The sequence below is a fragment of the Trichophyton benhamiae genome (genome assembly GCF_000151125.1).
Source record: "Trichophyton benhamiae CBS 112371 chromosome Unknown contig01145.0, whole genome shotgun sequence".
NCBI classification, from domain to species: domain Eukaryota; kingdom Fungi; phylum Ascomycota; class Eurotiomycetes; order Onygenales; family Arthrodermataceae; genus Trichophyton; species Trichophyton benhamiae.
Genome location: NW_003315111.1, coordinates 763567 through 779384, shown reverse-complemented (window position 1 = coordinate 779384; position 15818 = coordinate 763567). Strand labels below are relative to the sequence as shown.

The 15818-nt window shown below is 48.1% G+C and overlaps 2 protein-coding genes across 2 annotated transcripts; both read left to right on the top strand.

The window, feature by feature from the left end:
• Positions 1-4808: 4808 nt before the first annotated feature.
• ARB_05655 (uncharacterized protein) lies at positions 4809-9120 on the top strand (the record flags this gene model as incomplete). Its single annotated transcript, XM_003016211.1, has 8 exons — positions 4809-5759; positions 5959-6688; positions 6780-6823; positions 6972-7047; positions 7218-7304; positions 7402-8079; positions 8148-8379; positions 8421-9120. The coding sequence occupies 8 exons, from the start codon at positions 4809-4811 to the stop codon at positions 9118-9120; spliced, it is 3498 nt and encodes a 1165-aa protein (XP_003016257.1).
• Positions 9121-10658: 1538 nt separating this feature from the next.
• Positions 10659-13334, top strand: ARB_05654 (beta-glucosidase, putative; the record flags this gene model as incomplete). Its single annotated transcript, XM_003016210.1, has 4 exons — positions 10659-10721; positions 10798-10937; positions 11011-11571; positions 11636-13334. The coding sequence occupies 4 exons, from the start codon at positions 10659-10661 to the stop codon at positions 13332-13334; spliced, it is 2463 nt and encodes an 820-aa protein (XP_003016256.1).
• Between the last annotated feature and the right edge of the window lie 2484 nt (positions 13335-15818).

The following is a 15818-nucleotide window of genomic DNA, read 5'->3' as shown; positions in this document are numbered from 1 at the left end:
CCATCATTTCATGTTCATATGCCCGCCTTATTTGGGTTAATGTCATGCAGGTATACCAGCCAAGCTGAGGGGACCTATCCTTGATACATGGTACTTGGTTTCCTGCCACTGGTTAGCATTTTACCCATGTCAGCTTCATCCAGAATGGCGGTACCTTACATGTTCTTTGGATTCCTCGAAATCTTTATTTTTGGATTAACTACAACTCTATCAGGGATGATAGACGTATGTATGAGGCGTAAAAATAGGGTGAACTGTGTAGGAAAGGGAGAAAACCATGTAGGGAAAAAAAAAAATCAGCGCTAACTAACGCACACAAAGGCCCATAACTGCAGAGGCTGTAAAATCTGTTAACAGTGAGGCCATGGGTCAATAGTATTGGGATGTCCTGTACTGCTATCCCCATGCTCCTTTTTCTCTGCATATGGTCCATCAGCCATGACGGATTTTTTGGGGGGTTGTATTTGTGCTTCGATTGTGGATGACATGTTCACCGCTAAACAGGCCATAGTATAGGTACACCGAGCATATAAAAAGTGATAGAAATGGCGGGTTCCCCTACATTGGCCCAATGTACTAGTGACGGCTTGGTGCATGCACGCCGCCTCTTTGCCAGCCTGTGGGTTCGATAGTATTTCCCGTCTCGGTGAAAGGTACATGCAGGAGATGTTACATAATCTCTCTGGAGGGTACTCCGTATAGAAATGCCCAAGGGTAGAAAAGAAAAAGAAAAAAGGAAAAAAGAGAGAAGGAGAGAGAGAGAAAGAGAGAAGGAAGGGAGAGAAAAGTGTGACGGCACCGGATTTTGATAGCACCGGGAAATCCCCATTCGAAATGATCCAGGAAGCAGTTCTCTGGTTGGGCAGATCACGATAGGAAATGCATGCCACCAACAAAATCAGGAGCGTTAGTTATGCAGGGAAACAGGTGAGAGCCTGGGGATCATGTGGTAAGGGTAACAAGACAGCAGGAGAGACTGAGCATGGGCGGCATCCTTGAAGCCTGATAGGCAGGGTAGGTTCCATTTTCAAACAAAGAAAACAAATGGCAGGAACAATACCTGGCTCCCTTCGACAGTGCAAACAGGGGGAAACAGAGCGAGGGGATCCCCCTGGAGTGAGGTTTCTGTGATCCTTGTGCTCCGTAACCGGTGTTTGCTTTTTGGGTCCCGAGCGGTTGGGACCAATTGGGATAGAAAGCTGTGAGCCGTAAGTGTGGGATTTGGGAGAAATAAGGAAGACGAGAGAGGGTTGGGCGTTGTTCCGTCCGAGTAACCCGAGTAACCCCCTTGTTAAACTAGGAAGGTCGGTTTAGGAGAAGCGTGATGACGGCGAGAGTCGATGGTTTGAAATCATTCAGCCCCCTGAGTATAATAGGATATCCTATTACAACGCTTGTGCCTTCGAGTTCACAGGCCCCTTGTATCCCTTCAGCACACGCATGCTAATGCATGATACATGATCGCTTTCCCGGTCCTAGCCCTCCCAAGTCATCTCAAAAGCAAAAATAGCAGACGTATCTATGGGGGCGGGTTACTCCGTATCGATCGCCAGGATGTCAAAATGGCGAGGTGCAGGTGACCTATAAACGAGAAGCGGGCTGTTCAGGAGTGGTACATGGTGGCCTCCCAGCAATCTGCCCAATCTATGTCACCCCGGATGCGTCTTCACATTTTGCCCTATAGTGGTGGGGTCTTGTGCCTCATGGAAACGTGGATGGATTGGCGAGACGTCCGGAGTATTCCAGGGCGGGGAGATCAGTCAATTCAAAGCCCTGTTTGTCCTTATACGATCTGCGTATATGTATCTCATCATCCAACAAGTCTAACACGCTTCTTTCAAGCCGCTTTCACTGATTGTCGGGAATTCAGAAATAAGGTTCCGGTCGGCTACTGAAGAATGGCTTTCGAGACCCGTCGGGTTGGAAGATTGCGTGTGGCATTGTTGGCGCCGGTGTCAAAGGATGATATGCGATTCTGATTGCGCCCCTTGACCCAATAGCCTGGCTGTTCGGGCCGGCAGTTCTAGTTCCGCCAAAAACCCACAAATGATATTGCTTCTTCGACTCTCCAGGCATGTCAGTTTGTTAGGCCCCGTCTCAGTCATGTACTGCATCGTACACCATAATTCTAAGCGTGGATGGTCCCGGTTTCCTCGTTTTGACTGTGTGACTGTGGCAGCTTTCAAACCCCGTCAAAAGAAAATGCGGCCAATAACCGATGCAAATCTGGTAAAGAGTCAGAGTTCCGTTACTCAGAACGTGGGGAGACAAGGCGAGTATATCATGTCTTGGAGCGGGATCCTCCAACTTAATTGGTGAAAAATAATTTCTCTAGCATAGCTATTGACTGGGCCTAAGATGCAAACGCCCTTAAACACAGCCCGGGTCATAATTCGGATAGAGTAATCCCACTGATAATAGGAATGTATAATGTTCACCAGTGCCAATATATTGATAAAAGGAAAAAAGAGTAAGAAACCATGCCATGGTCGTTTAGACGGGGTAACAACTTATGAAGCCGTCTAACAACACATTGTTGAAGAAATATTCATCATAACGGTTGTCAAAATGTTGGATGAAAAAGGTTCCTGATCCCTGAAGTACAAAAACCCAGGCATCAGCTAACAGTACCTCCTATGAAGGTTGGTGTGTACTAAGTAATTGGTAGGCCATTGCATCGGGCCACAGGGGAGAAAAGCCCAGTACCTTGGTATCACAAAGTAAGCAGAGAGAGGTACCAGGTATTTGACAACTGGCTGTTTGCTTTGTAAAAATCTGCTCTTAGGATGACTTTGGCTTCGGGTTAGCCTCAACACTAGCGGTTTCCAAAGAGCCTACGATCTCCCTCCCATGGAGAAAAGTTGCGAAAGTTGGGAATATAATCCACAGTCCACTAGGGTAGAGAAAAAACAATTACCTGTAAGCGAGGTTACACGGAATAAAAAACAGCGACATTTCATGCGTAGACAATGTACTTGTGCGATTCACGGTGACTCACTTTGGTAATATCCATAGAAAGACCAGGGTAAACATATCATTATGTCCGATGTTATCAAATCCAGAATACGCCTCGTTGAGCCCTTCAATCCATCATCAGATATAATTTGTGGATACAGGGGAGTCTCGGTTTAAAAAGTGATTTTAGGTGCCGGATATTGAGATTGCATACAGAACACTCACCGTAAAGTACTGTTTTACTTAAGGTCATGAGGCTGGCGCTAAATATGGCCAGTAACGCATAAGCACCAGCTGTCCCTGTCACAGACTTTTTCTGCAAGACAGACCATCCACTTGCCCCTTTGGATGATTTTCCCGAATTATGAGCGATGGAGACCGGCTTGGCTCGGGTCCAGACAAGGAAGAGGTAGTAGATATACAGTGCGCTCTCGACGATATTCAAAGAAGCCTGGGCGGATGTAAATCCATTTCGAGAGTTAAAGGCTGGCCAGCCATAAATGTAATCAATCGTCCCATAAAGCGCATAGGGTGACCAAAAGTGGTGATAGGCTCCCCCAAGCATACTGTGAGGTCGCAAGAAGACATAGCCCGTATCCCACAGGACCAAAGGAACCGAGAAAATCAGCCAAAGCTGTACAATAGGTGATGGAAAGTGGGCCCATTGGCTCAGCTGCCTGCGCGTAGCCGTCTGGCGTTGCGTATCCGAACTCTTGGATGCGGCAGAGCTGGAAAGAGCAGGAGGGGGGAAATCCTCCGGGTGTTGGCGCGTGCCCACCATTGGAAATAAGTAGTTAGCTTATATAGATTATTGAAAAACGACTTCACGGGTATAGTTATCGCTCAAGATAAGTGTCGCTGAAGTTGTTGTTAGCAGCGATGTCAACAAAGACGACCATCAAACGAAAATAGGCGCGGGCAGCGGCGGCGTCACCTGACCCAGGCTTGGCCCCTGCTGTCCAACCCGGCTGATGACTCAGCTTGGACCGCGCAACCCCTGAAGATTGTTGATATTGGTCCTTGTGACGGATAGGTATAGGAGGGAACGAAGAAACCAGTCATCTTCATCCTCCTCAAGGCTATATAAGTAAATACATTTCCAGTAACCCTGAAAATGGACGGAGCTGCCTCGAAACCACCCTTGTGGACTACTTTTGTAGTTGGGAGTCATGACTTTGCCTATGGCAGACCAACAGCCCAGATGGCTTGAACCGCTTGCCCATCCGGAATGTACTCTAACGCCTCTAAGGATTTGGAATTCCTTGACGCGATCTGAAACTGCCTTCATTCCGGTTGACTCTGAGGGTAAAAATGTCACTTGGTATACTTGCGGGCCGACGGGCTATGACGATGCTCATTTGGGCCATGCCAGGAATTATGTTACAACCGATATACTCCGTCGCATTATGCGGAATTACTTCAAGTTCGATGTCAAATTTGTGATGAATATAACTGATGTGGATGATAAGGCACAGCTATAGATACACGAATGGTTATATATTTGCGATGCCCAGCCAAATACTGACCTGTCAATCAAACTTTATAGATAATTACCAGAGCACGGCAGCAACACCTTTTCGCTGAATACAAGGCTAAACATCCTTTCCTTGATACCAAATTTTTAGACATGGCACAACTTGCGTTTTCAACTTTCCTGGAGCAGCGTCTGCCTCTTTAGGTTCTGACACACTACCGTCAAACTTCGGCCATGAAGCAAAGTGCAAATACGCGTTCATCCTAGGTGGAGACGCCCTGAATGGCAATAAAAAACCTGGATCGGACGAAGCCAACATTAAAGGGATATCAAGACCGCCTCAATAGCTGCGGAAGCTATAAAGAACGCGCTTGACAAAATGTCGTCTAAAACATCTGAACCAGAATTTTCCTTTGAAGCCATGAGTACCAAAAGCTTCATTCCAGGTGAACGCTTAAACTCAAGTGAAACATTATATGAGGCTTGTGAAGATGTATTCCTCGTCTATCTTGACTTCGTCGGTGGCTCCTCCATTTCCAGTTCCGATTTTTCGCTCTTCAGAACACTGACCAGGAATTTTGAGACGCGGTTCCTTGAAGATATGCGGTTTTTGAATGTTCTTGATCCAGATGAACTGACAAGGGCGACTTCATACATCCCTGAAATAATCCAGTTTATCGAGAAGATTATTGACAATGGTTTTGCGTATTCTACATCGGATGGCTCCATATATTTTAACATCGATAAATTCGCAAACGCTGGTAATCATTACGCCAAACTAGAGCCCTGGAATAGACATAATAAGCACCTTCAAAGGGATGGAGAAGGCTCCTTATCGAAAAACACGACAGCAAAGGCTTCAAAAAACGACTTTGCTCTCTGGAATGCATCCCGGGCAGGGGAACCAAGTTGGCCCGGCCCTTGGGGGAATGGTCGGCCTGGCTGGCATATTGAGTGTTCTGCAATGGCTTCAGCTACACTTGGAAGTCAGATCGATATTCATTCTGGTGGGATTGATCTTGCATTCCCACATCATGATAATGAACTTCCCCAGGGTGAGGCGTACTGGGGTGAAACCCAATGGGTCAATTACTTCCTCCATATGGGCCATCTCTCTATTCATGGCTCAAAAATGTCTAAATCCCTCAAAAATTTCACGGCTATAGGGGGAGCACTTGCCAAAGGCACCTGGACCTCGAGAAGTGTGAGAATTGTTTTTCTTCTTGGTAGGTGGCGAGAAGGTATTGAAATCACGACAGATATGGTTAACGCCGCACGCTCCTGGGAAGCAAAACTGGACAATTTCTTTTTAAAAGCCAGGAATATTGCGGTATTGCAAAAAACCATACCCGAGGAGCAGTCTGATAATGATGATTCGCTTACCCGACATCTCATATCGGCCCAAGAGAAAGTTTTTATTGCCCTGTGCAGTTCCTTTGATACCCCTGCTGCAATGAATGCCATATCAGAGCTGGTGTCAAACTATAATAGTATCGAACCCTTGGAGTTGAACTGCATTGTTTTTTCAGGAGGGTGCTAGATGGGTTACATCAATGATGAACATCTTTGGGCTAAATGGGCATGCTTCACCAGACAATCCTGACATCGGGTGGGCCGGCATTGATGTTCCCGAATATGCAAAGCCATATCTGAACACCCTTTCAGCTTTGCGGGATGCGGTCCGCCGGCTTGCAAAGTCAAATGCCCATATCACGTCTCAAGCTCTCGGTAGTATTATAAATACTATCGGCTCAAGCGCGGACCTGGGGCATTCCATGTCAGATCTAGCACTCCCATACGTGGAGGTTTTGAGGAAATTGAAAGACCAAATTGCATCCCTGATTGCATCCCTGAACATAGGTACAACTGAAGTAGACCCAAACCAGCTTTTGAGGTATTGTGATCGCATTAGAGACGTGGATATTCTTGACCTCGGTATCTACCTCGAGGATGAGGACAGTGGCTGCGCCATAATACGCCCAGTCACAAGTGACCTGGTTAAGGCCCTCCAGGCACAAAATCAACGAAAACTTCAGGCACAGAAGCACAAAGAAGAAGAGGGACGCAAGCAAGCTGAGAAGACGGAAACGGGGAGGCTCAGCCCTTACGAGATGTTTCGAACTGACGAGTTTACTGCATGGGATCAGGACGGCGTGCCAACAAAAGATTCAGAAGGGAAAGACCTCTCAAAAAACTGTGTAAAGAAGCTGAAGAAGGATTGGGAGAGGCAAAAGAAGTTGCATGAGGCATGGATGCCTGGTTAGTCATATTAAAAGATGCGGAAGCTATGCCTGATTAGAGTAGTTAACTAAGTTAATTAAACAGGCTAATCTAGGTACCCCCTGATCAGTTATGTTGATGATAACATTCTTCAACGTTTCAACAGCACAATCGGTGAGCGATGCTTGTGGTTATCTATCCCTCGATCAACAGAGTACAAAAACAGCTAAGGGGGACAAAAAAATCAAAACATACGATAGTCGGGATTCGCTGGTGGTCACCCACCCAACTACTAACCGACCGGCAAGTGGCTTAAGTACAGCTGAGCGGACGGGAAGCTCTGTTTTCCACTTCCTGTGATCGTATGTGCTTGTTTTCTATTGTGACAGGCTTATATAGTTAGATAAGTAGCTAGCGGGTTAATTACAGGAAGATTGATTAAGGTGAAGAATGGTTCCAAACCAACTGCTGGAGCTATCGTTCATGCGATTACTCCAATGCAGTTCTGATTGTCATTGAACACCTTTAACAATTGTCAAAACCCAGGCTTCAGCATTATAGAATATAGGTCTATATGGTTTCACTGGGCTTCATCGCTTCTCGCTCTTCAGCGTTATCCTTGGCCGTGCCTTTCTGGAATTTGCGCAAGCAAGCTGTTTGTAGAAGTTTCAATATTTCCTACCGGACAATAATTTGTTAGTTCCTTGACTCTTAATTTTCTTGGTTATCATACTAATCAACTTGCTGTATAGCAGCTTCGAAACCTACCCACGAGCTTTTTTCATATACATCAGGACGATTTTTATACAATGAAGACGCACGATTGCGAGAAAGATATGTCGAATTTGACGTGACTGCCCTTAAAGAGGCAGTGACCAAGCATACCGGTGCTAAAGTTACCAATCTCGCGAAGCTCGGCGAGGGCGGTTTCAACAGAGTTCTCAATGCGACACTTGAAAACGGACTGCAGTTGGTTGTCAAGATTCCGTATCCTCTCTCGGTACCAAGAAAGTATGCCACTGCCAGCGAAGTTGCAACACTTACATTTCTTCGCTCAAAGGGGATACCTGTCCCGAAAGTATATGGATGGTCAGCAACCAACGAAAATGCAGTTGGAGCTGAGTATGTTATAATGGAGCTTGCATCAGGTATAGGCCTTGATACCAGATGGTTCAGTATGACGAAGAAACAACAACAAACTGTGGCACTGGGGATTGTTGGCATAGAAAAGACCCTATTCGATATTCCCTTTGGTTCCATTGGAAGTCTATATTTCAAAGAAGACCTACCTCTCGAACTACAGCATAATCTCTATCTTCCTGGGGCCTCGGACCCTGATGGAGATTGCAATACCTTTTGCATTGGGCCAATTGCGGATTACATGTTTTGGTACGGCAAACGTTCAGAGTTGAAATTAGACCGCGGCCCTTGTGAGTATTCAAACGCTCCAGTTTTGGTTTCTTCTGACCGGAATTTTCGCTGAATTTAGTTCTTATAGGGAGTGACCCGTGCCAATATCTCAGAGCAATTGGGAATCGTGAGCTAGGATGGACGAAAAAATATGGAAAACCTCTTGAAAAGGAGTTCCCTTACAACACGCTTCTTCCTGGAACCATCCCTCATGAGCATTATGCTGCATTGCTTGAAAAATACTTGGCAATTGCTCCTTTTCTTCTTCCCAAGGATCCGCTAGACCCCGGTAATCAACCGACGATTCGACACCCAGGTATGTATGTTGGGCTTCTGCGTCCTTTACTACGCTGACGACTAGCGCAGATCTCACACCTGCTAATGTTTTTGTTTCCCCCGACACATTTGACATTACTTCCATCATTGACTGGCAACACACAACTGTCACTCCGCTCTTGCTTGCTGCTGGGCATCCAATGATGTTTGAAAATCCAGATGTAGAACCTCCAGAAACGCTGGAAGCGCCAAAGCCTCCAGAGGGATATGATACTCTTGACATTGAAACAAAAAGCCAGGTTGATGAGCTCCTCAGGCGACGTTATCTTTATTACCTATATCGCGTTTTCAACGGAGCTCGGAATAAAAGCCATCTCTCTGCCTTTTATGACCCTGTATTACAACCTCGACAGCATCTTGTTGACTACGCCGGTCGCCAATGGAGTGGAAACATCATAACTCTGCGGGGTGCCTTGATGCGGATGTGCGGATATTGGCCTCTTTTATCAACCAAGGAGGAATGCCCTATCTCTTTCACTGATGCAGAATTAAAAAAGCACTCTGAGGATGAGCCAATGTGGTTTGACTTGACTGCCCTGGTAAACTATTGGCGTGATGAGCTCGGTGGGCTTAGTGAGGAGGGATGGATAAAGTCAGAAATGTTCGATCACGCCGTGAAAAGGAATAAGGAGCTTCAGGAAAAATTCATCAATGATGCTGATCCTGATGAGGTTGAAAAGGTTGTAAAAGGCTGGCCATTCCAAGATAAAGAGGAGTTGTTCTAAGTAGGGAGCGAATGTCCAAATTAGCTACCGAAGGGAGAAGCTTAATATATGGTTCAAGGAGAAGGCCCAAGCTTCCCGGGGCCGAGGTGAGCCTTTTTTCATATATCATGTGACACGGTTATAATGGAACTCACCACGCCAAGAGCCTTTCCCGGCTCCAAAGGCTAAAATGGAAGGGTTGCGGGTGGTTGTTGCATATGTTATTATTCCGTACCAGCGTTGTCGTCGGGGCGCATGGCACGGCTATGTTGGACACTGGGTGGCGGGGCAACGAACTGTACGATGGGCCAAAGGCAGGGTGCCGAAACTGCATATTCCGAACACCGCCAAACCCAAGGGCTCAGACTCAAGATATGAGAAAACGGTACGACACAGAGATGTTACCGTTACAAGTGATTGAGCTGTTCAACCTGCAGGGTTGAGAGAGAGAATAAAGAGGGAATACTCTATCTGCATGCCGGATACGGGTTTAAAGCTAACAATGCTGGAGGTGGGAAAGCTGGGTATAACTAAATGGGTACAAAGTGTGGTAACATCATCACACTCGGCACGCAGACAAACCTCTTACAACAACACAAGGGCCTCAGGTAAAATGGTGTCCTCGGTTATGCTCACAACTGCTCTGTCTAGACGCTAGGAGCATCTGACGCCCTGCAAACAGCGAAACCTCCAGCTTGATGAGCTAAATCTGCTCATACTTTTCTTGGTGACTGTGATGATGGTTGCAAAAGGGCCAAAGGAGCAGGGATGCGAGCAGAAACTTATCTATTTCCCCCAGGGTAACCTAGGGTAGCTTGGTCCGAAAGCGGTGTCTGCAGCAGCGGCATCTGAATACTGGAAGGCAAATGACAGCCAGCTGACTGTTTGCAATGTCTCATTGACCGGGATAGTAGGACTGTGCACGCCTTGCAGCTTGATCCTGCGATGCCAGCAATTAATATATATGACTGCATCCAAAGGGGCCTGGCCTGGCTGGAAGCAGGCCGGAAAGCAAGCTCTTCGTCATATTACGAGCTAGCATATGGCCGAGGTGGAACAGTGCAGATCAGCGGAGATTGGGGCTTGCGGCAGAGTGGACAAAAAGTGACTTGTTCTCCAGCGGGCGCTCGCATATCTGGTGATGTACTGGCCATGTCGCGCAAGCGGCAAGGGGAGGGCTTGTCCATGGAGTAAAATAGGGGGGAGAAGCAGGTTGTTGCTGGGAACATGGCATGCTGGCATCGCTCTTCCCCACCGTGGCGTCCCTCGGGCGTTGCTGGTTTATTTGCTGTTTGCGAGTAGCTGGATCGTTAGTTTGTTGCGAAATGAACGGTTTAAGTCGATAGATTAAATAAAGGAAAGCTACCCCGTATATATTGATATCACCCCAGGCCTTCGCATTCCCGGGGATGTCTTCTTCTCTTCGTTGCTGTCGAAGTGAGTGACAACGTCATATTTCTACCCCGTACCCATCCGCGAGAAAGTCGACAGAGACCAGTCGGTCTGGGCCCCTATAGCTGAGGTTGCTTAACTACGGGCACGGAGTAACTCAGCTCGCGATGTTGTTCCGGTGGTGCCCCTTAGTGGCTCTGGCCATCGCTTCTGGCACAGCTGCTACAGAGGTACGGAAGGGCCAACGACTCGCGAGAACTGTGGTAATGTGCGATAGCCGATGCTGACTGGAGATGCGTTACTTAGCAGAGCTGGGAATCATCGCCATACTACCCGTCACCATGGACTAAAGGAGAGGGCGAGTGGGAAGCTGCCTATCAAAAGGCTGTCTCCTTCGTCTCGCAGCTTACGCTGGACGAGAAGGTCAACTTGACAACCGGTGTTGGGTATGTCTGGGGATAGTTAGTGGTGAAAAGGATTATGCAAGACGAATCAAACAGCTAATGGCTTGATAACTAGATGGATGCAAGAATCTTGCGTTGGTCAAGTCGGTTCAATTCCGCGTCTTGGTTTCCGTTCCCTGTGTATGCAGGATGGCCCTCTGGGTATCCGGTTTGGTACGGAAGCTCGAATGGACATTTTCCTTTACCTAACTTGCAATACTAACTTCTATCTACCTTATGTAGGTGACTACGTTACTGCGTTCCCGGCTGGAATCAACGTTGCTGCCACATGGAGCAGAGAACTAGCCTACCTTCGAGGAAAAGCCATGGGAGAGGAGTTTCGTGGTAAGGGTGCAGACGTGATACTTGGGCCTGCAATCGGCCCTATAGGGCGCGCGCCAGAAGGAGGACGAAATTGGGAAGGCCTTGGGCCTGATCCAGTCCTGGCTGGTAAGCTCGTTGCAGAGACGATCAAGGGTATGCAGAAATCGGGCGTGATTGCATGTGCAAAGCACTTTATCGCCAATGAACAAGAACGATTCCGGATTGCTGCCGAAGCTCAAGGGTATGGGTTCGACATTGCAGAGAGTATAAGCTCTAACGTTGACGATGTGACAATGCATGAGATATACCTATGGTAAGCTCTCGATCCGAGACGACGACTTTCGGATGGTATACATTGCTAACGAACGATGTCGCAGGCCCTTTGCTGATGCTGTTAAAGCTGGGGTAGGTTCAATCATGTGCTCCTACAACCAGATCAACAACAGCTATGGCTGTGGAAACAGTTACACGCAGAACAAGTTGCTCAAGGGCGAACTTGGATTCCGTGGTTTCATCATGTCAGACTGGCAAGCACACCACAGCGGTGTTGGTTCTGCCTTTGCTGGATTGGACATGTCTATGCCCGGTGACACTTTGTTCGGCACGGGTGTCTCCTATTGGGGTGCCAACCTCACCATTGCCGTTGCCAATGGAACCATTCCTGAATGGAGAGTCGACGACATGGCCGTCCGTATCATGGCTGCCTACTACAAAGTTGGCCGTGACCAAGTTCAAGTCCCCATCAACTTCAACTCATGGACCACCGATGTCGAGGGCTACCAGCATGCACTCGTGAAAGAAGGATATGGAGTAGTCAATCAGAGGGTGAATGTTCGTGACCATCATGCACAGATAGCCCGTCGTGTGGCCAGGGATAGTACTGTTCTCTTGAAGAACAAAGGTGTCCTCCCTCTCACTGGAACGGAGCAGTTCACAGCCATCATTGGAGAAGATGCAGGCCCCAATATTAACGGGCCAAACAGCTGCCCTGACCGTGGGTGTGATAATGGAACCCTTGCAATGGGATGGGGTAGTGGAACGACAAACTTCCCTTATCTTGTGACTCCAGATGACGCTATCCAGCGTGAAATCGTGGGCAAGGGCGTTGGAAATGTCATGTCTGTTCTCCAAAATGGTGACTTCAAAAACATTCAGGCAGTGGCTGGTCAGGCCGATGTTGCCCTTGTTTTCATTAACTCGGACTCCGGTGAAGGGTATATTTCCGTTGACGGCAATGAAGGTGACCGGAAGAACCTGACTACTTGGAAGGGAGGTGATGAGATGGTCAAGCAGGTGACATCTGTCTGCAATAACACCGTACTTGTCATCCATTCCAGTGGTCCAATCCTGGCTGGCCAGTGGCACGATAATCCAAATATCACTGCCATTCTCTGGGCAGGTCTCCCTGGCCAGGAAAGTGGAAATGCCCTGGTTGATATCCTTTACGGCAAAGAGAATCCTGGTGGTAAATCGCCATTTACCTGGGGCAGGGCTGCCGAAGACTATGGTACCACGATCTTGAGGGAGCCAAACAACGGAAAGGGTGCACCGCAGCATCTATTCTCAGAGGGTATCATGTTTGAGTACAGGCACTTCGACCAGAAGAATATCACTCCTGTCTACGAGTTTGGATACGGGCTGAGCTATACCACTTTCTCCTACTCAGACCTGAGAGTAAGGCCGATGCGTGCCAATAAGTATGTGCCTGCCACCGGCATGACCAAACCAGCACCACGACTGGGCCACTCCTCGACCAAATATGCCGACTACCTGTTCCCTGGTGGCTTCAAGGGGGTAACAAAATACGTATACCCCTGGCTCACGTCGACTGATCCCAAGGAGGCGTCCGGAGACAAAAATTACGGAATGCCCCTCGAGGACTATGTGCCTCCAAATGCAAACAACGGCGATGCACAGCCCGTTCTCCCCGCCAGTGGTGTTCCTGGCGGAAACCCCGGTTTGTTTGAAGACTTGTATGAGGTCTCAGCTGTCATCACCAATGATGGGGACAGGGTAGGCGAGGAAGTCCCACAGCTGGTACGTAACCTTTCTTTCTTCCCCCCTATTCTCTCTTAAGGTATCATCACAACTAATACAAAGCTCTCTTAGTATATCTCCCTTGGTGGCGATCGGAATGCGAAGGTTGTTCTTCGTGGATTCGATCGTATCCGATTAGCTCCGCGCCAGCGTTTTCGGTGGAGAACCACCATCACCCGACGAGATGTTTCCAACTGGGACCCAGCGAGTCAAGACTGGGTCATGACCGAGCACCCGAAAATCGTCTACGTAGGAAGCTCTTCGCGGAATTTACCGCTTCAAGCACCGCTGCCTGCGCCAAATCTGGCGTGAGATCGAAGCTCTCCGGTGTCGTTTTTAACGTTATTTTATCACCCATAGCGTTTCTCCTTTCCCTTCTTGATTCCACATGCCCCGTTTTGCTTTTGTATATCCTTTTTAGTAGTGTCCATAATTGATTGATTGGGTGATAGCCCGGGAAGTGGGCTTCTCTACCGTGGTTGAAGGAAGATTCCCGACTCTCTTTTTTGCTCCCAAATCGCTTGCTTTGCTCCATCCAACCTCGTAAGTGAGCGTAGGATGATGATCTGATCACGCACCCCTGAGCCTCGACGGGGAGTATATCTCCATAACATCGGGCTCTTTATCCTGTAGATCGGGCTTCTCGCGGGGCCCCTGACAGGCCATGAAACAGTCGATTCGTCGAATGATCTGCTCTCGAAGGGCGTTTCTTTCCGAGATCTTTGTTTTCTTTTGCCTCATGGGAAGGAGTTTTGACAACGTTGACTTGCTTTCCCTCCTCGTACAGCAGTTATGCCTCCCTCATCCCTGCTCTCCCGTCTCCAGAGCGATGGGACTGACATGTGGATGGAGTCTCGATCCAGCTCTGCTACTGTTGATGCTCTGGCCAGATGCTCGTTTTCGTCTCCTCGTTTCTCCAGTTTCACGACTACCATGAACTACACTTGCCTAGGTGCTGCGTAACTCATAATGGAGCTCCCCGTCATGCACATGCATGATAGCACTCCATAAGTCAATCTGATTGAACGAAGCATCGATCTGATATGCGGCGGCAAGCTGCGATAGAACAGCTATGCACTAATTGATAGCGGTCGAACAGACCTCAGCACCGCCATTTCCCACGCCTTGAATATACGGTGAACTGATCTTCCGCGTCCAATAAATAAAATCGTCACTCGCCACAAACCAAGCACCCGAGGTTACGTTTTCAACGACTCTAGTTTGGACATGACGACGGTGGCGTCTGGGTGAAGGTAACACCAGGGGAGCAGCAGACTTTTCGTTGGAAGCATCGAGGCTCAGCCCTACGCTTGGAGTGCCTGAACTGCTTGATATTGAGACTTTGGTGGCTTCAGGGCGATCCGAAAACGGGCAACAAACGGAGAACTTTTTGATAAGCAGATGTTATTATCCTTTTTTTTTTTTTTTGAGCCATGGGCCTGCTTGTGCTACAATGTTAGTATAAACTGGCTTGACTGTGGAGGAAGAGACGGGAAAGGGAAAAAAACTGGGACTCGAAGTCTATATCTGGGTCGGAGTTCTTCCGCGTGTGAGCTTGGATGGCGTTCGAGCCCCCTGAAGCTGGAGGTAGCGATAGGGATAGACATGGAGATGCGAGATATTGTTCTAAATGCATGAGGTAGTCGTTAGTTAAGTTTCCCCACAGGCCTGGAGAGTTCGCTGGCGAGTTCGTCGGGGGGAGAGCGGACATGCTGGTTGGGTAGTTAGTTGAGGATATGTTTTATATTGGCGCAGAGGCGCAGACCCTGAATCAGAATAATGTAAATCGTAATTTTATCTAGCCACCCAGGCATTGGGGATATGTGGTATGTACGTCTAAATGTGAATATATGTACAGTTTTTTCAAGTTTTGTTCACGAACTAATCTCGCTTGGCCTCTCTATTGGGTATCATCGGGCGGGAAAGTAGAAGGGAAGGGGGAAAAAAAGACAAGAAGACAAATTCGGCTATAGTATGCGCTTGTAGACAAGGAAGGGTTGTGTTGATGGGAGTTTGACGACAACGGAGTTCCCTGTCCCGATGGGGCAAGAGTTGGAGCATCGGCCGCTCGTTTTGACCATGGGCTTCCTCTCCACAGCGACCAGTCTTTCTCGCGGTGCCTGAGCTGTTGTGTTTTGCGGAAACTCTATCCCCCCTGGACCAAAACATTCCCCGGGGTTCCAGAGTGATGGGCTCCATAACTAGCAGCACGTCAATTATGGAGTAGTGGTTGTGTTAGCTGAAAAGGCGTGCTCGGTAACTAGCCTGAACCACGGTTCGTCTGCTACTAAGCGACTGTATTTCGGGTTTCCTCATTCGGCTGACCGTTGAATGAGGATCTTCATCTGGGCCTTACTTATGCTTGTGCTATATGTAATACCATGAGGGAACAGCTGAATCAGGGGGGAGAAAGGGAGGGCGTATCCTTGAAAGTCCAGCGAATATTCTTTCCATGGTGAAACTGCTGGCTTTGGCGCGATATGACTGGGGGAAATAGGACAGGACACCGGACTAGTAGCTGCA